The sequence below is a fragment of the Arvicola amphibius genome, chromosome 7 (assembly GCF_903992535.2).
Source record: "Arvicola amphibius chromosome 7, mArvAmp1.2, whole genome shotgun sequence".
In the NCBI taxonomy this organism is placed as follows: Eukaryota; Metazoa; Chordata; class Mammalia; order Rodentia; family Cricetidae; genus Arvicola; species Arvicola amphibius.
Window position 1 is genome coordinate 15,199,850 of NC_052053.1, and position 23,347 is coordinate 15,223,196.

The window sequence follows — 23,347 nt, forward strand, 5'->3', positions numbered from 1 at the left end:
CTGGCTGAAACTTCATTCTACCCTGAGATCCTCTGAGGGTCTAGACTTCTTGTCTCACTCCCACCCCCTCCTGCCCCCAGCCTGTTGGGAGCAGTGAACCCCCAGATCCTGAATTTCATGTACACAACTTGATTTCCTCTGCTCTGAGACAGCCTACAGCTGCTCTGAGCTCGAGACCCTCAGGAGTTCCTGATGGCAGGAGAGTGGTTTCTGGTGGGTTTGGCTGGGGCGTGGCTATCAGTTAAGGATTTCTATATAAGCCTCTCTGGTACACAATAAAAGGGGCATTCTTGTTTCAAGGATGACCCGTGTCTCTGTCTGTCTGTCTTTGTGTGTTTCAATCTCCAGCCCCTTGCCCAGTTCACAAACTGCATAATAGCGCATAGAGCGCAGACGGGCATGGTGCACTACACAGACCAGTGGACTTTGGAGCCTGGCTCCTGATCCTTTATTCTGCTTCCCAACCTGTGTCTATCACATTGTATACTGCTTATCTGTCCACACTAGTTTTGGCTTTGGTCTGTGTTCTTTCTTATTTCCCAGGCTTTGCTTGACCCCTCATAGGCCTGCTGGTTCTCGTCACCACCCAAAGCTAAAGAAAAGAGGCACCTAAATCTTAATTATTGTGTACTCCCAGATAATGATGTCATTTCGGGCAAGTGGCTGAAGTCACTCTGGATAACCATCTCTGTTTTGTCATGAGTGGATCATCTCTAGGGTCTTAAGTTTTAGGAACCCATAAACTTCCATGCTTCATTCAATCCAACTGTCTTTTATTTAATTCTGTTTTGAGTTAATACCCCTGAGCACCGAGTACTATAGAGTGCAGGCAGGTCTCTACCACCACTGCATAAGGAAAACTCACAAAGGTGATAACTGTCCCTCCTTATTCTCAGCACATCGTTTACAGAACACGCAAGCCCCCCCTGGTGTCCACTCTTGTTTTATGACTGCGTAGCTGCGTTCCCAGCCTTTGAAGGCAGCTCCTCCACATAGGCAGCAGGAAAGTGGCCTTTCTTCCCATTCAAAGAGCCGAACCACCATCCTTCTTCCTTCTTCTCATGTAGGGTCACAATGTCTCCTGCGAGGACACACACTGAGTTAGACCGATGGTTCTGGGCAGCCTGAGCACATGCCACACAAAGTTGGTAAGAGCTTTAAAGAACAGTTCCATACCCAAGAAACTGCTTGGTAACATTGCTTTCTGCATTTGATTTGGATGAAGCACAGTTTGCTGGCTGCTGTGCATGGAACAGCCGAGAATGCTAAAGAGAGTGAAATCATGAACTACCAAGTGATGTTAAGGATTTGCATAAAATCGGAATCATGGTAGAATCACACAGCTGGCTCTCCTTTCATGTGCAGTGAACGGGTTGTCAGCAAACTTGCTGTCCATACCTTAAGGGTTATACATATTGGTGGCTGTGAGAGTTTAGAAGTGTGTCTCTATTAATAGTTTTCCTTGAAATTGTGATAACTCCCTGTGTCACATTTGGATTCAGTCTTTCTGCAGTTTCACGTAGAAATCTAGCCTCCATTAATTTAGACAACTTTAATAATAAAATATCAATTTGGAGATAACCATTTGAAGGAAATGGGTAAAGCCGAATTCCTAACACAGTTCTTATCTAATTTTTGGTTGCCCTTTAAAAAAGTAACCATGGTCTTAGTAACTGTAAACTTGGTGGGTGGGCCTGCATACTTTAGTTCAGCCTCAGGCTTGAGAGAATTCTTTTTCTCTCTCTGGGCTTATTATTGTTTGCATATGAAGCGTCCCCTAAAGGTCTGTGCGTTGAAGGTTTAGTGCCTGGGCAGTGGTGCTGTTGAGAGATAACTGGATATTGGGGCTGCTGACTTCATTAATGCGTTCATATTGAATGGCCTGTTCAGAGATCTGTTTGCAGGAAGGTCACTGAAGGGCTTGCATTTCAAAGATCAAGGTCATCCCTTCCCCTCCCTTCTCCTCCCTCCATATCACCCTCACCCCCAGCTTGCTGGCTATGGAGGATGGGACAGCTTTCCTCCCTTGTTACAACATTCAACTCTCAAATTTTTGACCTCCCCATAGACCTGAAAGGCAACTAAGCAAACCAAATCCTCGGAAGCCAGGAGCTAAACTAGCCATTTCGTCTCCTCAGCTGTCCGTCTCAGGCATTTTGCCACAGCTTTGAAAAGCTGACTACCAGGCTGCTTACCACACATCAAGGTAGAAACACCCACTTCTGGGTCCAGCGTCTAGGTCTCTGCCTTAGCTTGGATAGCCAACCATAGAGACATGCAGAAAGTGAAGGCTGGACATTTCTACTTATGTAGGAGTGTTAGTTTATATAATCTACTGGAAAACACTTCCCTGGGAAATATTCTGACACAAAGGGACCTGATCCTTTAGAGGGGCTCCAGGTTCTTTTCTGAGAAATGGGGAACAAACATTAATCTGCGCACCAATGGACTCAGACTCTAGAACTTTCTGTCATACTAAGGGAGCTATTAGTTCACTTTTCTGCAATTTTCCCATCTGAAAAACAAAAAGGTGGAGTTCTGTCTCCAGGGAATCCCCACGAGTGGCATCCTGCCCCAGTATAGCGGTGCGGTGAAGGACGTGACTGAGTTCTGAGCTCAAATCCTGCACTGCTCCTGCTTGTGATTTTAGTCTAAGTACGGAACTTTTCTCTGTGGCATTCTTCTCAGCTTTAAAACAGGAAAAAAAAATGTCTGTCTCAGAGGGTTCTGTGAATAATAATTGAACGATATGCTCCCAACAGTGCCCGACACATACTTAGAAACATGAAATGACCTTGAGATGAGGTTACACAAGCTTTAATTTCATGCCCTTTGTCTCTATTCTGTGAAGAATGACCCAAAACCTCAGCCAGGAACAACTTAACGCTGTCCCTGTAAAACAGATTTTATTCAAAGGAAGCATCTCAACATGAAAAAAACAATTAAAATACGTGAGAATGAGTCTTACCTTTTTCCAAATTCAGCTCATCATCTTGCCTGGCTTGGAAGGTATACAAAGCCTTGCAAAGACTGTTGCTGACTCGGGACCCAGAGGCTGGAGTTTGGCATGAAACTGTAGTTACCATGGTGACTCAGTAGGCAAAATGAACACAATCAGAAATTCTTTGTTTAACAGTATGGTGCACAGTTTAAATTTTCTCAAAAATTTTACAATTTTATCTAATATTTCTTCCTTGGTTCAATACGTATCTGTAATATACTCAACATGTATATGAACTATGCACATCATATAACCAAGACTCCAGATTATACAGGGAATATTAATTCTGGAGGAAAATGGCTGTTTTTATACTAATAACAATGGCAATTTAAAATTATTTGCTTTCTGTGTGCACATGGTCGATGGCATTAGGTAATGCGTGTGGTAGCTGCATTTTTTTTCTTTTTAAAACATACCAGCTTTGCCACCCGGGAAGAGATAGGGAAGAGATAGGGAAGATAGGAACGTGTATGTTTCATCATCCCTTGTCAATTAGGGAACTGTTTCTCAAAAAAATTCACTGGTGGCTTTTTTTTTTTTTTTTTGGTTTTTCGAGACAGGGTTTCCCTGTAGTTTCTAGAGCCTGTCCTGGAGCTAGCTCTTGTAGACCAGGCTGGCCTCGAACTCAGAGATCCGCCTGCCTCTGCCTCCCGAGTGCTGGGATTAAAGGCGTGCACCACCACCGCCCGGCCTCACTGGTGGCTTTTGAGTAGATTGCGTGACCTCAATGCCTTGGGTCTTACTAAAGCTCTTTATTATTTTATTTTTAATAAAACAAACAAACTGGAGGGCTGAGATTGCGGTATGTAGCCTAGGGACAATGACTGTGTGTATGTATACATGTGTGCACATGTATGTATGTACGTGCACATGGGCACACCTAGCTTCTCATGTTATAAAATGATGTTCCCAGCCTGCACTCCTTCGTAAGGCCTTCCTGCCTTTTCTTCTACGTTTGTACATGAAACTACAGACGCCAACAAGTTCATCACTCTCGGCTGAGAGGTAATTATTTTTAGTAAATATGGGTGAATGTAGCTTAGAAATCATATTCAAATATAGCGATGAACTCTACCCAGAGGACAAGCTCACGATTATTTTGGGCACTGGATTACCTGAAGGGGAAGAACGAGGGCTGTTCTGCCCGCCAGAAGGTGCCTTGCGCACAGTTTTCTCTAGTCTCGTCGTCAAAAGCGGCCGGGATATTCTTACATAAGTGTGAGTGTGTTCCTGTGCAAGTAGAGTTTAAAAGAGAAAGTCAAACAACCGCGTTATAAATCTCCGCGTGACATTGTTCTCTGTACGTCAGGTCCTTGGGATTTATGTTTGTGGGTTTTTCTTTTTTAAGGGGGATGATGCATAAATAATCAAACTATCTCTAAGACCCTCTGTGTTTAAGCTTTCTTGTTCCAAAGGCAAAATAGTTTCAGAGTGAGATGATTACTGTATGTTATAGTCTGCATTTCCAATTTGGACCTATGTGTCTGGGCCTCATAGAAACGTCCACAGCAATTCTGGAAACCCAAGTTTCACGGGCCCCCAATAAAATGATGGAGACCGTTTTAGAACTCATGACTCTCCTCAGAAAGAATACTGTCCCTTCCTCTCTGGACGTTTGGTTATTACTTCCCTTCGAAATGTCACGAAACTAGCTACAAGCGGTAGCTGTCTGCGTAACAATTTCCAGAGTGTGGCCCTGCAGGGACACCTGTGCGTGTGGTGTAGCCACATTATGTGCTGGGTTAAACATTTCCACTGTGCTAAGATGAACCTGTCTTACAGTCTTACAGTCTAGGTCTGTCGGAATACCAACATTTCAAGTTAGCAGGGGGTTCCACAATAGCACATTGTAAAGCTAAAGTTAAGGTCTGAAGAGAGAGGAGAAAGCCTGAGTTCTTCACGTGAGCGACTGAGTTTCATTCCAAAGGACGTGTTTAGTTGGGTTTAGTGCCAGTGTGCTCAACAGAGATCAAAGTAAGTTTATTTTAGTCACCGGAGTAAGAACTGGGGCACGGGTACAGCTTGAAAGTTACGGTGGGTTTTCTGCCTTGACCTTCTGGTAAGCCCTTCCACCTGCTCAGTCCAGCTAAGCCATCCCAGTGACTTCCGCGTTACCTTTTCCTTCCACTTGAAGATGCAGGCACTACAGGGGTGGCTGGGTTTCGACCTCTGCTCCAGGTCTGCTAACACTGAAGACAGTTTGTAGGAGTTCGCTTGCAAAAGGTCTAGTTTCAAACTGTTCTGTAGACACATCGTGTGGCCGTGGGAGGGAATGTCAAGAGAACAGGGCACAGCCGGTGAATAAAGGAATCTCAGGATCCCTTCCAAAGGGAAAGAGGTCTAGAAACACACACACACTCGGCTCACATACGAATACATGGGAAAACACTGAAAGAATAAGACCACGTGTGGAGGGGAAGACTTGGGTGTCTTACTGAGGCTTTCCCCTCTTGTAGTTAGGGCAAAGAAAACAAGTTAGATTGGTTCCTAGGAGTCTGAGATGATGAACTACTTTGGATAATTTCTTTTTACCCCTGAGGAACAAGAAAGAAGGTAGGTATTGATTCCCTTCAGAGTCATGAGGCAGACTTTGAGTACATCCCACCAAAAGTCACAGGAATTGTGTTTGCTTCTATTTAAAGAGGCATGTCGTATATTGACCAGAAAAGAAAAGTTTTAGTAACACTGCTCCTCAAAACCGGAAACAACATTCAAGTAATAATCCAGGGTGTTTGAGTACAAAAATAAGGAGTGGCTCTGAGTTCCTAGTCTTCTCCTATTTGGCTCTGACCTTGAACTAAAACACCATAATTACTTCTTTTTAGGCTGTGTTCAGTCAGGAGCAGTCAAATTACAGAATAAACATTGGAAGGGCCTTCTGCAACCCCCTCCTCCCTCTTTCCCATTCCTCCAGGATAGTATTCCCAACCCTCGTGGCCCAGTTGGAAAGTTACTTTCTGAAGGAATGGTCTCGAAGCACAGTTCGCCTAGGAACAGGCTCACCGAAAATGAAAGTCAAACTCCCCATACCTCTGGAGTTAGGCTCCAGCTATGGGGCATTTGAAAGCGTTAGAGAAGGCACCAGGCTCTCTTAAGAACAGCACTCCTCCTACCATCTACAGATAGCTACTCTGAATGCCTCTCAGCCAAGGTTCTTGAGTCAAATACAGCACTTCGAGGCCCAGGAGATACTGCAACAAGCCAAGTTTCCTCTCCAAGAACCCCCGATCCTACGAAACACTATGAAATACTACCAGTGTCCCTCTGCCCCGAGGTGAAGAGTTCTGTGGGGTTTGGCATTCACCACTTGAAGCTTCATGCTTCTCATAGAGTCACAAGCTGGGTTAACGCGTCTCTTTACTTCTGTGTGAGCTAGGCTAGTTTGTGAGCAAATGACACTCATGCGTGTCTAATGCTGGCAACGAGAGCAAAACTCAACACAAAGACAACCGAAGAGACGAGGGCCATGCTTTTTATGACTCTGCTTTGGTAGATATCCTCAGCATTGAATTAGTTAATTGAACATTTTGTGTGACTACAGTGTGTTTTAGGACTTTCTGTAAACTATACCCACAGGTCATTGCAGCGGGATTTTAGATCTCCGCTCCCAAGCAAACAGAATGAGATCCTTCTTTTCACAGAAAGTTATTAGGGTCATTTCTGCAGCAGCCTTCCCACTAAAGGAAATCTATACTTAAAATACACACACACACACACACACACACACACACACCCCACAAATTATTATAGTTGGCTATATCAGCCGGTTTTCACCAAACCACTACTCAAACTCCCAAGTTGGTCAGAATTATTAGATAGCTACTTCCTCAGGAAAGCTAGGTTAGGAAAAAAAAAAGTTCTCTGGGTTCTTATATCCTTTAAGACATTACTAAAAATGTCCGCCCTTCCTGAATTCTTCTTGTATTAACAGCAGCCCATGTCTCACCATGCAAACCACAGCACAAGCCCTCTGCCAGCACCTTCTCACTCCCACCCAAAGTCCTCCAAAAGTTTGCTTCTAAAATACCTCCCTGCTTCCTGAGTCCCTATGCTCTCCTTTGCCACGCCCCCATGCCCTCTTCCTGATTATAACCGTATCTTTTTCTTGTTTTTAGAAGATTCTGATGTCAGATGAAGGAAAAAATGGAAAGTAGGATCTTATTAATAACTTTAGCGGCACCTCTTCATAATGAGGCTGCATATGTTCAACGTTAGCTGAGATCTGATGTAATGCATCCAACCTGCTGAATGCCCCCACTTAGGCCGGCAGGCCTAAGGCTGCTCAGAATCTTACATTAGCTTACATTGGGCAAAATCACCCGATGCAAAGACCATTTCATAACAGAGGACAGTCCCTCATAATGTATTGGACATTGTACTGAAAGTAAAAAACAAAACAGCTATGTGCACATACTATCCCACCACCGTAAAAGGCAAATAATCATCAAGTCGAACAAGCTGTCGTTCAGCTTTTGAGCTCCTTCTCTGAGCACTGCGGTGGCATTTTCTGGATAACAATGCATCCTCAAAAAAGCTCTATGGTATAGTATCCGTATTCCCATTTTGCAGATGAGAACAGTAACATTCCAGGTTTCTACAGCCAGCAAAGCTAAATCAAAGAATCAGCTTCTGTGAATGGCAAGCTGGAGATTTGGTGATTACGGGCACTTGACAGGGTCAAAGTGCCTAGGATTCACTAACGGATGCTTCTATTTTGGAGACTTCTATTCAGGACACAATTGTGTCTCTCTTCTACAGAAAGCAAAGTAAACATTTCCAGGTGATAGGAAGCTTCCACAGCCCTCCAACAACCCGTGTAGGAGCAGGTTTTCTCAGCTCTCCTACTCAATTGTTCTGATTCAGCAGGAAGGAGCTGTAAACAGGGTAAGCGGGTTGAAAAATAGTCTAAAAATAACCCTCTCGTCAGGAAATGCACTCTGTAAACGTTTACCTCGTCCATTAAGGCCTCTGTATCCTTCTGGCTCTTGGCATCAGCGAAGGAAGAGTTGCCGGAGAGTGTTTTAAGCTTTTGTTCCAGGCCTGGAAATGAAAGCACATGCTAGGTCACCTTTCACCCAGTCCTAGTTGGGTGTTAACAGGGAACAGTCACCTTTAAAGAGATTCTGAGGCTAGAAGTGATACACATGGGATGTCGTGCTATTACATTTGTATTTTAATAAATAAAGCTTGCCCGAAGACCAGAACGCAAAACAGGTACGCTAGCCAGCCATACAGGACAAGCAGTGGCGGCACACACCTTTAATCCCAGCAGCCACACTAGTCTGCCACAGAGGCCAGGCAGTGGTGGTGCAGGCCTCTAATCCCAGTGCTAGAGAGGATTAGAAGTCAGGATGAGACAGGAACTCGCTCCCTTTTAGTCTGAAGATTTCATAGACGTAAGAGCTCTCTAGCGGCTTGGCTGCTTTGCTTTCCTGGTCTTCAGGCTGAACCCCAATATCTGTCTCTGGGTTTTTATTATTTGTGCTCCAGTGGGACTTCCTAAATGGAGGTGGATGGGGTGGGGGAAGGGCTCGGTGTAGCTGTCACGGGGCTTCACTCAATGGAGATGGTTAGCGAACATACAGCTCAGTTATTGCTACTCTTCTTGGATGAAATTTGAGAAATGCCCGTGCTTAAAGGATCTGACTGTAGTTTTCAGGATAAGATTTTGAGTGTCCTTTGGCCTATTCCAATAATCCTCACATTTACACGATCCTGCTAGGTTCTTCCCCCGTGTTCTTTTTAGGTATGCAGCATTTCCTATCTTGGGTTTCCTGGTCACGTCAAAAGAAACCCTGTGATCCATGCCAAGAAACTGTATTATAAATGTGAGGATGTTTTGCTGTCTGTCCTGCCTTGGAGTTACTGCACGTGATATTTCACCTCTGACTCCCGAGTATAGGATTTGATGTGAATAACAGTTATAACATTGCAAACATTAGTAAAAAGACAGAAATGAAACCCCCCAAATCATGTTTAAATCCCACAAATTGTCTCTCATCACAGTCACTTTGCGAAACAATGAAACTATACATTTCTAAAGCATAGCAGTGGACTACTTACAAAATTCTCATAAATTGACCAAAGTGTCTATTTATACTTTTTTGTCTTCTTTATTTTGGTGTTTGGAGAGTGGGGTCTCACTCTATGCCAGACTGGCCTTCAAGTCACGATCTGCCTAGCCCAGCCTGCGTTTCAGCCTACAACAGTCTTCCTGTCTCGACTTCCTGAGTCCTTACGGGTATACTCCCACAGCTGACCCTAAACTGTAGTGATATTTCATTTGTATTCTAATAAATAAAGCTTGCCTGAAGATCAGGGAGTAAAGCAGCCACCCTGCTCAGCCTTACAGACCAGGCAGTGGTGACACACACCTTTAATCCCAGTAGCCACACTAGTTTGCCATAGAAACCGGGTGATAGTGATGCTCACCTTAATCCCAGCACTAGAGAGGAATAGAAGATGGGAGGAGAAAGCTCTCATACACAGTCTCATTCTGAGATGTCAGGAGGCAGGATTGCCATTCAGGATCATACTGAGGTAGAGGTAGGAGCCTGTGGCTGGCTGTTTTCCTTTTCTGACCTTCATGTTTAACCCCAATTTCTGTCTCTTGGTTTTTATTAATCGTGCTACACTAAGTTGTCTTTTAAATTTTTTTATTTACTGTGTGTGTGTGTGTGTGTGTGTGTGTGTGTAAGGCATGTGAACATATGTGCCACAGAGCATAGTGGAGGCCAGAGGGCACCTCGGTGGAGCTCTCCCCTTCACCTTTCCATGGGTTCTAGGGATCACCCCACACTGCCATGTTTTCAAGGCGAGCGCCCTTACCCACTGGGCCATCCCACCAGTCCCACACCTGACTTTACATTTTTTCCCTTTGATTCAACACAACTTAGATTTAATATGCAGTTCTTTAAAGAGAGGATCCCCCGCCCTGCTCCACAAAAGTGGACGAACCCTAGCTCTGAGTAAAGCTCCCGAGTGCGGTGTAATACTGTTCTTTATCCTGCATGGAATGACATTGTCACAGGCCAGGCATGGTACCAGTGTGTGTGCCCGCACACAACGGGCAGAGAAAGGAGAAACGTGTGAGGCCGGCCTGGTCTGCTCCATGGAGTGAGTTCTAGGCCAGCGGTCCACGGTTCTGGGGCATGAAAACCACACACCTTCTTTGTCCCTTGAGGCCTTTTCGATATCTTTCTGCAGTCTCAGCAATTTTGGTTTTATCAATGACTTCCGTCTCTCTTTATCCATTGTATTCTTTGGATCTTCTTCCTTTAGAAGGGGAAAAAATGACATTTAATAATAATGATGACCCTTAATAACTTAAGGGAAACAAATGAGAGTCACTACTTAGAGTTTTTCTGAGACTCTCATTATATTTGATGGTTTTTACTTTTACATTCTATTTGCTGGTTTTATTCTTATTCATCATATTTGATGGTTTTTCCAGTCTCACCAGAGAGGGTGAGGTTGAAAAATGAAGGTAATATTTGGTTCACGCACATTGTTCCCCGTTTTAGGCCTGATTAATAAGGTCACATCCCATTCACAATTCATCAGTACACAGCTGAGCAGTCTATTTAATAAAGCCAATGATTCTTGGGGGAAGAGATTTTCTATGGTGACTTCAGCTTCTGGATAAATAAATTATTTGCCGGATACCTCATGCTTCATGACATAATTGATATTGATTCAAACCCAAGTCTTTTAATCATCCACCGCGGGACTCTGCATGCCTCAGGTTAGGACTGCGTCAGGAGCGGAGCAAGCGTTCGCTGGATACTGTGCTGGCTTGCTATCAGGAGTAATAGAGCTAGGGCGCATGCTCAGCCCCAGATGGTACTCTACCTGGTTAGTTCCCCAAGCACAACTTTAGGAGAAGCAGCCACTCAAGGCACGCACCAAGGCTGTAGATTGGTGAGGTGAAAGGAGGACCAAGGGCATTCTTCAGGAGAAACAGTGCAAAGAAAGGAAAGAGCAAGAACGGTAGAAGAAAACGGGGCCTGTATCGGTTAGACGAGAGGTTAACGTGGTTTCATTTTGCTTTGTTTCATCTTGAGACAGGATCTCACTACTTGGTTCAGTCTGTTGGGCTTGAATGTACGGCAGTCCTCCTGCCTCAGCCTCTCAAGTGCTGGTATTACAGGCATGAGTCACAAGACCTGGCGGTGTATAAGTTCTCAAATGGATTACTCTTCCAGGTTGGGTGAAAAGAAAACAATTAAGCCGGTGGGTCAGGAGGTGGCTGAACACGAGTGGACAGCAACCCACAGACGGAGTGGGGAGCTGCTGGGGGAGGGGAGAGAACTAGAATTGTGGGTGCTGGCAGAGAACCTGGCTTTAGATAAACCTCCACGAAGCGGGGGTCACGCAGGGTGTAGAATGAGAGCATCATCCCCATAAAAATATGAGGTTGATTAAAAGATTTTCTTTCTGTATCATACAATGGAGGTTTCCCTGTGTCTTTATTACATCCACCTCTTACTCTATGAGCTTAGCTGTGTTTCCCTCATTGTACCTGTGACACCGAGATATGAATGAAGGTTCAGGCTGAAGCTGGCAGGTATTCAGCCCTTAAACACAAAAATAATTCTCTCACCCCAGATTCTCCACCACTGCTTCTTGGAGCTGCCTGGAGTAGAGGCCTCAGCTGCTGTCGTACCGTTAGGTGAGACTTGACTAAGCCGTAAGGACACCTTACTCTAGTCCTAAGATCTCGTTGGAGGAATGCCATCACAGTGTGGCTCCTGCACCGGACCTTCTGGGGATACCTAGCATTTAAACGTGCATTACCAGGAATGCCACCTCCTAGCACTTCAATAGAATCCTAGCCAAATGTCCCAGCATAGCCTCATTTTATTAACAAAGGTGACAGTGGCATTTTAAAACTTTATCACATTTATTTTATTTGCAAATGGTTGCGGAGGTCGTAGGACAGCTTGTGGGAGTTGGTTCTGTCCTTCCACCACGTGGCTCTTTGGAATGAGCTTACGGGCATGGCAGCTGCGCCTTCACTCTGCCTGCTGTCTTGCCAGCCCCATGGGGACATTGTAGCTACAGCTGGTAAGCAAACAGCAGGTGAGTTTTGCTGTCCATTTGCCCATCTGAGGGTTCGCGCACTGTTGGAGGAAAGAAAAGGCACCTTTCAATTTCATTCCCATCTTCTCCTTCCTTTCTGCTTTGAACAAACCAACGTGAGGACACGGTGTGTCTCCACATTCTGTCCTTCTTCCCCAAACACTGGCCGGGAGAAGGGCAGTGTACCAAGAGAGGCATGTCAAGCTGCAGTCCTTCAGGCAGGGATTTTACAGAAGTGACAAGCAGCTCCACACTGGTCACTGGCCTTCCACAGTAGGAGCTCAGATTACTCTCTGGTCTCGTTTGTTCCTGTCTGAGTAAATGTCACAGCACTGGATAAAAGCCAGTTCATACTGCCGATGAACGCGAGGTCAGACACTGGAATGCTTAGCTTTAAGGATATCGTGACAATCCTTGTCAGTCATCTGAGACAGATTTAGCCACATGGTTGAATTCTAGGGCACTCAAATTTCTCAAAAAAAATGTGAATTCCCATGAGCATGCTGATTAGAGATGAACTGTCCTAACTCCTGATGCTGCAACGGAACCCTCGAATCCCCCAGAATACCTTTATGTTATTGCTAAGTTAGGGGATGGAGGCATTTTCATTGTCCTTTGGAAGAAAATGCAGGGGTGTCTAGAAATACCTGCTTAACCGAGGCTGGCAGGGAAGAGCGCCCTCCCTTTTCATTCCCGCTGCCTCCCTTTCTGCTCTGAGCAGACATGGCTGCTAGCAGCACCCTTCACCTTTGCCAAGGTAGGAAAGAAAAGGCTCAATAAAGAAACAACCGGCTGCTTGGGTGGCTGTTGGGCATGGGGGAAAGGCTAATCTTGTCGGGAGTCAGAGCTCTTTTCCTCTCCCTTCTCCCTCTGTCCCTGTACTCTGAGCAGGGTACTGGTTCTTGGCTCTGGGTCGGCTGTATATCGAATCCAGCTGGAGGGAATGAGTAGATTGGCTCAGCAGATCAGAGACGGGTAAGAGCCGGGAGTGAGCTTGAAACCTGGATAAGTCCCAGCAGATAGCACAGGAAAGAGCAGAAGTCATCAACGCTTAGGTATAAGGTGTGCACAGCTCAGGGTCGTGCACTTGACTACTATGTACCGGGAGGGCCGTGGGCTTATTCACTCCTCAACAGCCAAAAAGGAAAAGGAAAATCTAGGATACTGGGGCCTGGTGTTCCAAGCACGAAGGTCACTTAAGTCCCAGAGAGGCTTGAGGGGAAAAAGGCGAAGTTTGGTTTTGCTCTTTGTTGTTTGTTTTAGATCAGCTAGCTCCTGGAGGTCAAAGAGTTTACTCCGAGAAGCTGAGTGTGTAGCTCATACCTGTAATGCAAACACCCAAAAGACTGAGGGCGAGTAACAGAAGCAAGAGGACTTGGTCTGCTGAGAGAAACTGAGCCGTTTTCAGCAATAAACATACTGAGGCAGAAACCCCCAAATGGCCTCAGAAGAGGTCTCAGGCAGTTTGGTCCTAATTTTTCAAGGGTAGGGATCTTTAAAAAAATGCCAATTTTCCCCATGCTTGGGACAAACATCTCTTCTCCTTTGAGTAAGGGTTGCACTTACTGACTTCTAACACACAGACCATGACAAGAAGTCACTGCTAAGACCAGTTCACACAGAACTGCGCTTCCTCTTTGAGTGCTATGGCTTTGGGTATCTTGAGCCACTCATCCAGAGGGAAGCAGGCTGCTATGTGTTGCCAGGTGAGAGATGGGAAATTCACATTGCAAAAATTAAATATGTGTGCTGGGTGGTGATGGCAGGCACATGCTTTAATGGAGGCAGAGGCAGGTAGCGGATCTCTGTGAGTTCAAGGCCAGCCTGGTCTACAGAGTGAGACTCCAAAAGCTACAGAGAAACCCTTTCTGGAAAAACTAAACAAAACAAAAAACATTAAATATGTGTGTGTGCGTGCACACACACACACACACACACACACACACACACTAGCACACATGCACACATACAAATTCAGAAAGTTTAGATAGAAAGGGAACTATGAGAGAGGAGGAAGAGGTGGGAGAATAAAGAGAGCAGTGGAACACATGTGGCCTGGAAGCTGAAGGGAAGTCTGCTCTGGAGGAGGTAGGAGAGTAGCAAGCATGATAAGGAGGAAGAAGGTAAGGCCATGGGGTAAAGGAAAAATAAGAGCAAAGTATAATGGCATCTATACATATGTATATGTATATATATGTGTGTAAATGTATATATGTATATATGTGTATGTAAATATATATGTATACGTGTAAATATGTATATTTGTGTAAATATGCATGTGTATATATGTAAGTATATATGTATATATGTGTAAATATGTATGTGTGCAAATATATATGTGTAAACATGTATATATGCATATACATGTGTGTAAATATATATGTGTATATGTGTGTAAATATGTATATGTATATATATGTGTGTATACATATATGTGTGTGTGTGTGCTGCAGTTGGGATGTATTGTATGAGAGAAGAATAAAAAACAGAAAAAGAAAGAAAGAAAGAAGGAAAGAAAGAAAAGAAAGAAAGTCCCTCAAGCAGAAGTACTGATATCAACTTTCAGAGATGAGACATGAGGGACTCTCCTCATGAATGGACTAATGTCATTGTCATGGGGATGAGTTTGTTCTAGAAGCAATTCTTGCTCTCTCACCCATGTAATGCCATTTTCCTGTCCTGTTACGATGCATCAAAGAAGATCCTCAACAGACTCAGCCACCCAGGACATCCCAGCCTCCAGAACAATAATCCACCTAAATTTCTAGTCTCTGTTAGTTACCAAGTCTGTTCTATTCTGTTTTGGCAGCATGCAAGACAGACCAAGACAAAGTCCCAAGAAGATTCTAAAGCTTAGCCAGCCTTTCAATGAAGTATTGCTGCAGTTGTAACCCACGGATTATTTTTGGTTTTTCGAGACAGGGTTTCCCTGTAGTTTCTAGAGCAGCCTGTCCTGGAACTAGCTCTTGTAGACCAGGCTGGCCTCAAACTCAGAGATCCGCCTGCCTCTGCCTCCCGAGTGCTGGGATTAAAGGCGTGCGCCACCACCGCCCGGCTCCCCACGGATTATTTTTTATGATTATTTATAACTCTATGAAAAAAATAACATTTTATTTACAAAAGAAGAGAGTTCCACCCAGGCATGATGACACAGGCTTGTAATCCCAGTCCTTGGGAGGATGAAGTAGGGCGATCAAGAGTTCAAAGGTCAGCTTTGGTCTACTAGGTTTGGGGGTGAGGAAGAAGACATTTCCTTTAGCATTGTTTTTACTTGACTTCTCAATGCAAGGCCAAGGTGACCTGTGAAGGTCACTTCCTGTCACTCCGTACTTACAAAGTAGTCAGTCAGTAGGAACTCGGATTTGTTCTCTGTAGACAGGATTGCAGTTTCCTCCATTAAAGCCTGGATGTCTTTCTCAACATCAACCTTGCTGATGGCGCAGTGGATCTGTGTGTGGCACTGTAACACCGAGCAGAGGAGAGTGGGGAGGGTGAAGAACCGTTTCCCTCCTCCATCATACACACCAGGAATGGATCCATCTCTGCTACTCACCGTGGTCAGCGTTTGTCCAAAAAGAGAAATGTGTTGGCTGTACTGGTTTAGATTATTACATAAAAGCTGAATCCTTTCCTTTTCTAGCTCCAGCATGCTCTGGAGAGAAGAAGAAAAAATAAGGAGAGGTCAAACATTTGCTCCACAGAGCTTGTCCCCCCCCCCCCCCCCCCGCCACACACACACCGTGTGATACCCTGAGCAAAGTGTCCTGATTTGTCTTTCACTGTGGTACATCCAAACTGCAGCGCAAGGAGAATCCCAGGGCAGGATCTGACTTGCTGTCTGTCCTAATACTGCCATTGAAGATGGATTTAATGCCTAAACTTCCCTATGCTCCTGTGCCTGCACACAGCATGGGTACAGATGCTACAAGTTACCAGCTGTCTGCAAGAAAGGAGAAAAAGAGAAATGAAGGCATTAAGATGCCCCTTTGATGTTTTGGAAGAGACTAACTCCCAGGAAGACCTATCTCCATCTCCTAGAAATGTTTCTAGACACCAAATACTTCCGAAATTGTTAACAATACAAGCAAGGCACACAAGAAGCAACGTTCATTCATTCTCTTCAGTTTCTGCTGCGCTGGCCTCAGGGAACTCACAGGGGATCTTGCAGAGGTTGCCTTTCCATTTGACCTACTTTCAAACAGAAGATGTATCCTACTGAACTCAGGATATAGTAATTTGATGTTTTGAGTATTGAAGAAGTAGTTACTTCGTTTGTTCCTTGTTTGTATCATGGTAAAGAAGTCTTGCCTTCTAACCCCCTTTTAAGATTGGGGTATATAAAGCGTATGGAAAATACAATGCTGGTGGATTCAGAATTCACTGGGTAGCCCTCCCAACTCTATTCTGTGTCTCTGTCTATTTTTGTGTCTCTGTTCTTTCCTGACTAACATTTCTAATCCACACATCCCCTACCCTAGAATGTACAAACCCGCTGAGGCTGGACCCCCAACAGATGTCACCCCAACACGGGACTTGACATGAGTGGTTTGTCTGTACATATGTGTTTATGTTACATGTGTGCCTGAGGACACACTGTGATTAACCACTGAATCATCTCTCCAGTCCCCATTCTCTAGTCCTCAAGAAACTATATGATAAAAGTAGAATCTCTAATTACAATGAGTTCTCAATGCTAACCTTTATTAGACCTTGGGTATCAGAGTCTATTGATTAAAGGTAAGAAAATGGCCTCCTCATTACATGCGGGATAACAAAAATTCCATAGCTGGATTTTTATGACTTTTAGCTAGCAAGGGTGAAGTGAGGAGCACACGCTTGTTAGCCTTGTTAAAGTTATGCGGATAGCTTCGCTGGCTATTAACATTCTAGAGCGAGTAAGTTACTGGACCCTTGGCTCTCACTTGCTGGTTTGTGGCTTTCAGGATGGACGGAGAAGTTCAGCAACTGAGGCTAGCTGAAGTGATCAGGGGAGATTTATAGGCCGTGTTGGAACGGTGCAGGCTGCAGAATAGGTGCCCAGAGGACTGTGAGCTTTGACAGAGACAGCAGGTGTCTAGGACAACATTCTCCACAGGTGGTTTTGATAAGGTTAAGGCTCTGGGAAAATCAGTGGGTACTGTTGCCCCAAGGAAGAAGAATGACTGGGTATCAAGGCAGGGCAGCACAAAGTCAAAGGTTGCCCCTGGCTTGATCAGTTGGTGTCCTCCTACATCGTGGTGCTATTATGTATCTGTTGGACATTGCCACCAACGCTTGCAGTTTGAATTTACATTTTCAGCTAAGATAAGGTTTGCATAATATAAGCGGCCTCATTTTGAAGATACAGTTTGCTTCTCTGAAGAACATTTGCTTGGCTTTGCAACTCTCATCAGCTCCATCTCCCTGCCACTTTTCATCTTGTAAAAAAGGAAACACTATACCCATGAAGTAATGACTGTCTGTCCCTGCTCCTCCCGACCCTGACAGGTACCGTTCTACTTTCTCCCTCTCTGAACTTGACCATTGTAGGTCTCAAGCAGGAAGAACCATCAAATGTATCTTTAAAGTCCATCCATGTTGTAGCTGTGTCTTTAAGGGGGAATGATAATCCAGTGTATTGTATGCTATGATTTGTTTATTGGTATAAGATCATTTTAATGTGTCTTCAAATGGAAGCAGCCAAATAGTCAACCACAACAAAACACCTCTGTACCAACACGAATACAGATTCCCCCGCCCCCATCTCTGACATTTTGATGGGAAGCCGGCAGTTGCGCCCTCACAGCCACCTGGTTAGATAGCTACACCATTTTTTGAGAGAGCCCAGTGCCTCTGCAATTGCCAGTCTCTCCTGAGACTTCCCCTAAAATCACAGGCATCAGCAAATTGAATGTGACCAATTGTCCTCTGCCTTCCCGATAAAGAATTAAAGACACAGAGGAATACCCTATCAAACAGATTGGTAGAATTAAAATTTCTCCTAACAAACATGCAAGACAAATGCAGTTCATTGGTTTGGATTACCTTTAAAAGGAAAAAGAGTTCTTATCCTACTTTTAAAAACCTAGAATTTGATTGTTGCAGTCTAGCAATGCAGGCAAAGGATGCAGGGTGGGGAATAAAAGTCAGACTTCAAACACATGGCACTCTGGGGAGTCGCTGTTTCTTTACATCGATAAGCACAGAACCACACGCATCAATCTGAGATTAGAATAACTGGTGTCCTTTTGTAGAGATGGGAATGTTTAACAGCTTTAATTACATTTCAGAGAAATCATTAAAATGATTTGTGTTTGCTCATGAGAAGAGGCAGAAATGAATTCCTCTGTGCAAAGGGGAAAAATCCATATCTCATTTAATGAGTTATTGCTTCCTAGCGTCTTGTTCTTTCTGTACAGAAATGGTTGATGGAGAGACAAGGCATTCTGGAGGGCCTCCAGCTGTTTGACAGCACGGGTGAAGGAAGCGTGGTCAGAGAGTTACCAAGGGATGGCAGATTGAGAGCCTGTCTGGGCTCGTATAATTTGCGTTCTTCAATTATTCTCTTCAGTTTCTGCTGCTCTGGCCTCAGGGAACTCACAGGGGATCTTGGAGGGGTTGCGTTTTCATTTGATCTGCTTTCAAACAGAAGATGTATCCTACTGTTTCCATAGCAGGGACTTCAAGCTATAGTATGCTTAGAAGTTACCTGGACACCTCCTAGCACCATCCAGAGGCTCTGAGTCACTGGGTCTTCGTGAATTTTATCAGGCACTCTGTGCTTTGAGACACTATCTTAAAGCCACACCACACACACACACACACACACACACACACACACACACACACACACGCGCGCGCGCACACACATATGCACATGCACGTACACATACGCACACATACACACACGCATACACACACATTATACATTCTAAAGACTATTATAGTAACTGTTCTAGACATTTTTAAAACGTAGAACACAGACAAAAGTGAAACAAAAATATTCAAGTTCTTACCAATCAGAGTTGATAATTGTTTCATATGATTATGCTGATTACTTTTTGGTTTAGTTTGGTTTTGTCAACTTGCCATAAAGCTAGGGTCATCTTGGAAGAAAGAATCTTAATTGAGAAAATGCCCCCATCCAATTGGTCTAGAGGCAAGCCTTTGGGGGCATTTTCTTGATTACTGATAAAAGTCGGAAGACCCAGCCCACTGTAGGTGGTTTCACCCTTGCGGATGTAGTTCTGGTCCGTGTAATGAAGCAAGCCCTAGAGAGAAAAACCATAAGCAGAGTTCCTCCATGGTCTCTGCCTGAGTTACTGCCTCCGGGTTTAAGCCTGGTTGTCCTCCAATGATGAATTATATAACCTGTAAGCCAAATAAACCCTTTCCTCCTCAAGCTGCTTTTTGCCATCCTGCTTTATTATGGCAATAGGAACCTAGCTGGGACAATGGTAATGTTTGTGCTGACTTGCAGAGTCCAGCAAAGCTGCTCTTATAGATCTGAAGTAGATTTTAGGACTGGAAGTGGTTATATTGGTTTCTCAGGAGTCACTCACAAGCGGAGTGGCTGTATATTGCAGCCCGGCGGTATTCCCACCAGGAGTTCCATCATCTCCCTGGTTCAGCCCAGGTCTGGACACTCTCTGTTTACAGACGTATCAACTCAATATGCATCAGGTGTGAGTTGAAACCTTTCTACGTGGATGTATAAATGATTTGCTTTTCCGTAATATCATTGTTTTGAGGCTAATTCATATTTAAATATAGGCTTGGTTTAGTTATAGTTGGAAATTGGCCTACTTTATAAATTAGAGCACATTTCTTTTTTTTTTTTTTTTTGGTTTTTCGAGACAGGGTTTCTCTGTGGCTTTGGAGCCTGTCCTGGAACTAGCTCTTGTAGACCAGGCTGGTCTCGAACTCACAGAGATCCGCCTGCCTCTGCCTCCCGAGTGCTGGGATTAAAGGCGTGCGCCACCACCGCCCGGCAAATTAGAGCACATTTTAAGAGTTTTCTATGGACGGGCATGAGGACTGAGTGCAGTGTTTTCTCACCGTCTAATTATGAACTATCTTGCAATAAACATTATTGTACCTCACTATTGAAGTACAGGTTAAACCTTTCTTCAGGATGGAACCCTACAAGGGAACTTCTATATTATGGGCAAAGCCACTTTGCTGTTTTCTCAGATACTGTTAAATATCTCATTATAAAACTTCATGAGTTCTTATTTTCTAACATCCTTGCTAATACTAGATATTATCGCTCCCTAATTTTGATGCATGACTATCTCTTCATGTGTTAAAGCTGTGATTTTGAGTTTTCTCTTTGCAATTTGTGTGTTCACATCTTTGACTATCTTTGTCAATTTGATGCAATTCATTCTTTTACAAAAAGATTTTTTTAAAAAAATTATGTGTGTGGGTATGGTGCCTGCATGTATGTATATGAACCACACACATGCAGTGACTGCAGAGACCAGAAGAGGGTGTCAGATCCATTGGGCCTGGAATCACAGATGACTTTGAACTGACATGCAGGTGCTGAGAATTGAACCAGGAGCCTCTGAAAGAGCAGCCAGTGCTCTTAACCACAGAGTAACCGCTCCATCCCACAGAATTCAGAATTCCTCCTCTGTGTGTCTCTGTGTTACGAACAATCATTTTTAAGGTTCTGAGTTAGTATCTTATTCATTGTTGTATATTGCTTGCCTAACAAATGCCCAAAGCAGAGAACTCCATACATGAACACTGAGTCTGCTGAAATTCCACTCTGAATCTCTAACACCTAAGTCTTAATTTACATTCTACTTGGATAAAACTTCATTGATGTTGGCTTAGACTCCACCGAGAATTAGGAGCAGAAACTCTGGCTAATGGTGCACATGAACCTTCACTGGTGATTGTGCTCGTGGAGAGATGGAAACAAGGAGAGGGAAGGCGGTCTGTCTAACGCCATACTACAAGTGAGCATCCGAGCAAGGAGAGAAAGCAGATCTCGTGAATGCAGAGCCAATCAGAGCTAAGAAAGAAGGCAGATCTCGTGAATGCAGAGCCAATCAGAGCTAAGAAAGAAGGCAGATCTCGTGAATGCAGAGCCAATCAGAGCTGAGAAAGAAGGCAGATCTTGTGAATGCAGAGCCAATCAGAGCTGAGAAAGAAGGCAGATCTCGTGAATGCAGAGCCAATCTTCACTCCCACATACAAACGACATCGAGAGAGGAACGCTATGAACGCTGGATGTACCTCGTAACATTTCTCCAGCGTGCTCTCCCACTTCAGTCTAGTAGAATAGCCGGCCAGGTTTTTTTGGTAGTAACTTTCATCTTCCTTTTCCAACTTCTCAGTGGATTTTTTCAGTTTGTTGAGGAGCTAAAGTCAAATATCAGAGTCACACAGTCATCGGCACATTTACAAGAGAGCTCTTGGCATCCCATGAAGCACAAGTGGCCCAATGTTCCTCAGTTTCAGGTCTCTATAAATAATAGTTACCGCAGAAGACAAAACCTAGGTTTTTGGAAGGTTTTTTTTTCTATTAAAGGACATTGAATGTCCTCTCAATATACCTCCAGTTTTATGCTTGAAGAAACTGAATTCTAACTGAATTTCCAAACGTGAAGTGATCTGTCCACATTCCTCACATTAAGGCCAAATGACTGAATTTGACAATTTACAGTGTAGGACTGAGAACTCCACCTGCAATCTACTGGCACATCCTATGGCTTTCTCCTTCCTTCCCAGTGTGAGTAGAGACTTGTTGACTCATACAAATTTCAAACCTGTTTCCATGATGGGGAACCAAACCATCATTGTGCAGCTAGAAGCAGAGTTTCAGAATGAGGCGCCATGGATCAGAAGTCTCGTTTCTGTCACAGGAGAAGTGACATCACTTTCAGGAGCTACAGAGTCTGTTTTGCATCTCTGATAGGGATGGCTGCACCCACTTCACTGAGTGGTTGGGAGGATCCAATACGGTAATACATGTGAGATACATAGCGCATCATGTATCCCACACTGTTACAACACTAAGCCTGAGATTTGTCCCCATGTTAGCTTCTCACTAAAGACAGGTAGACATATGGTTTCCTTTCATTTTGCTCTCCAAGGATCTGCCCCTCATGAGCAGTCCCCTCCATGACATCTGCTTTCTGATTGCTAAGTCTTTGGGAAATCAAGGCAATGTTGAACTCGTCAAACCACATGGCTGAGACGGCTAATGGAAATGTCCAGACAAGCAGTTCCATTTCTGAGAAATGAGGATTTAGATTGCACGAATTATTCGCAACTTTCATGTTCTTAGTTATGAACTGGTATTTATAAAGTAGCAGCTTCGGGGGCTGGAGAGATGGCTCAGTGGTTAAGAGCATTGGCTGCTCTTCCAGAGGTCCTGAGTTCAATTCCCAGCAACCACATGGTGGCTTACAACCATCTGTAATGAGATCTGGCGCCCTCTTCTGGCATGCGGGCATACATGGAGGAAGAATGTTGGATACATAATAAATAAATCTTTAAAAATAAATAAATAAATAAATAAATAAATAAAGTAGCAACTTCAAGGGCCCCCAGTAGAGATAGTCAGTCATTAGCTAGCTCTGTAATGGGCTAGCTGCAGGTCCTCAGGTGGCTCTCATGCACCCTCCTGGGTGTTAGCAGTTTAGAAGTTTCAAGGACAGAGATAGAGACTTTTTTTTTTTAGTTTATGTCTGACCCTCTTTATGTTTAAGGACATTTTGACTAATGTTACAATAATGGAGAACATCCATTCAAGAGGCTGAATACTAAGACTGTTCTCTTTATTATTCCAGTCAATACACGGCTGCTCTGTGATGTATGACCTATACCAGGCACGTTCAGCTTTGCATTTCAGGGGTAATGAGCCACATCTATCTGCAGAAACACAAGCTTGTGAATTTTAACCTGATAACAATATAGTGCCCTGATATGGGAAAGAATTGATGAGCCCCAAGGACCTAGAAAGAACAGTCAGAGACAATGGCGAACAGGAGGCAAGGTCAAGTCAGGGAAGGCCCTGCTGGGCCACGTCACAGAGTGTAACCCATATTGTGAAGTCACTAGACAGCCTTCAAAGGCTTTTCAGAAGAGAATGAATGGAGAGGACTTTAGTTTCAGGAAAGTCACCCTGCTTGCAAGTGACAGTAGAGCCAACACTAAAGGCAAAGGGGCTGGCTTGTTAGTTCCAGTAATCCCGGCAAATGATAATTGTGTCACGGTGATGGTGTCAGGGAGCTGGGTATGTCAGCAAATCCAAGAAGCAATTGGTTT

The 23,347-nt window shown here is 44.2% G+C and overlaps 1 protein-coding gene across 2 annotated transcripts in view; it reads right to left on the minus strand.

The window, feature by feature from the left end:
* Window positions 1-752: 752 nt before the first annotated feature.
* The window catches only part of Nostrin (nitric oxide synthase trafficking), a 52,541-nt gene continuing 29,946 nt past the window's right edge, over window positions 753-23,347 (minus strand). For both annotated transcript variants that reach the window (XM_038336986.1, XM_038336987.1), the window contains 9 exons: window positions 21,311-21,436; window positions 15,636-15,734; window positions 15,417-15,542; window positions 10,168-10,276; window positions 7,953-8,041; window positions 5,117-5,242; window positions 4,117-4,231; window positions 2,969-3,055; window positions 753-1,081 (listed from right to left, as the gene is read on the minus strand). In XM_038336986.1, the coding sequence (XP_038192914.1) occupies window positions 945-1,081; window positions 2,969-3,055; window positions 4,117-4,231; window positions 5,117-5,242; window positions 7,953-8,041; window positions 10,168-10,276; window positions 15,417-15,542; window positions 15,636-15,734; window positions 21,311-21,436 (1,014 nt within the window). In that variant the 3' untranslated portion in view covers window positions 753-944. The remainder of the gene's footprint in view (window positions 1,082-2,968; window positions 3,056-4,116; window positions 4,232-5,116; window positions 5,243-7,952; window positions 8,042-10,167; window positions 10,277-15,416; window positions 15,543-15,635; window positions 15,735-21,310; window positions 21,437-23,347) is intronic.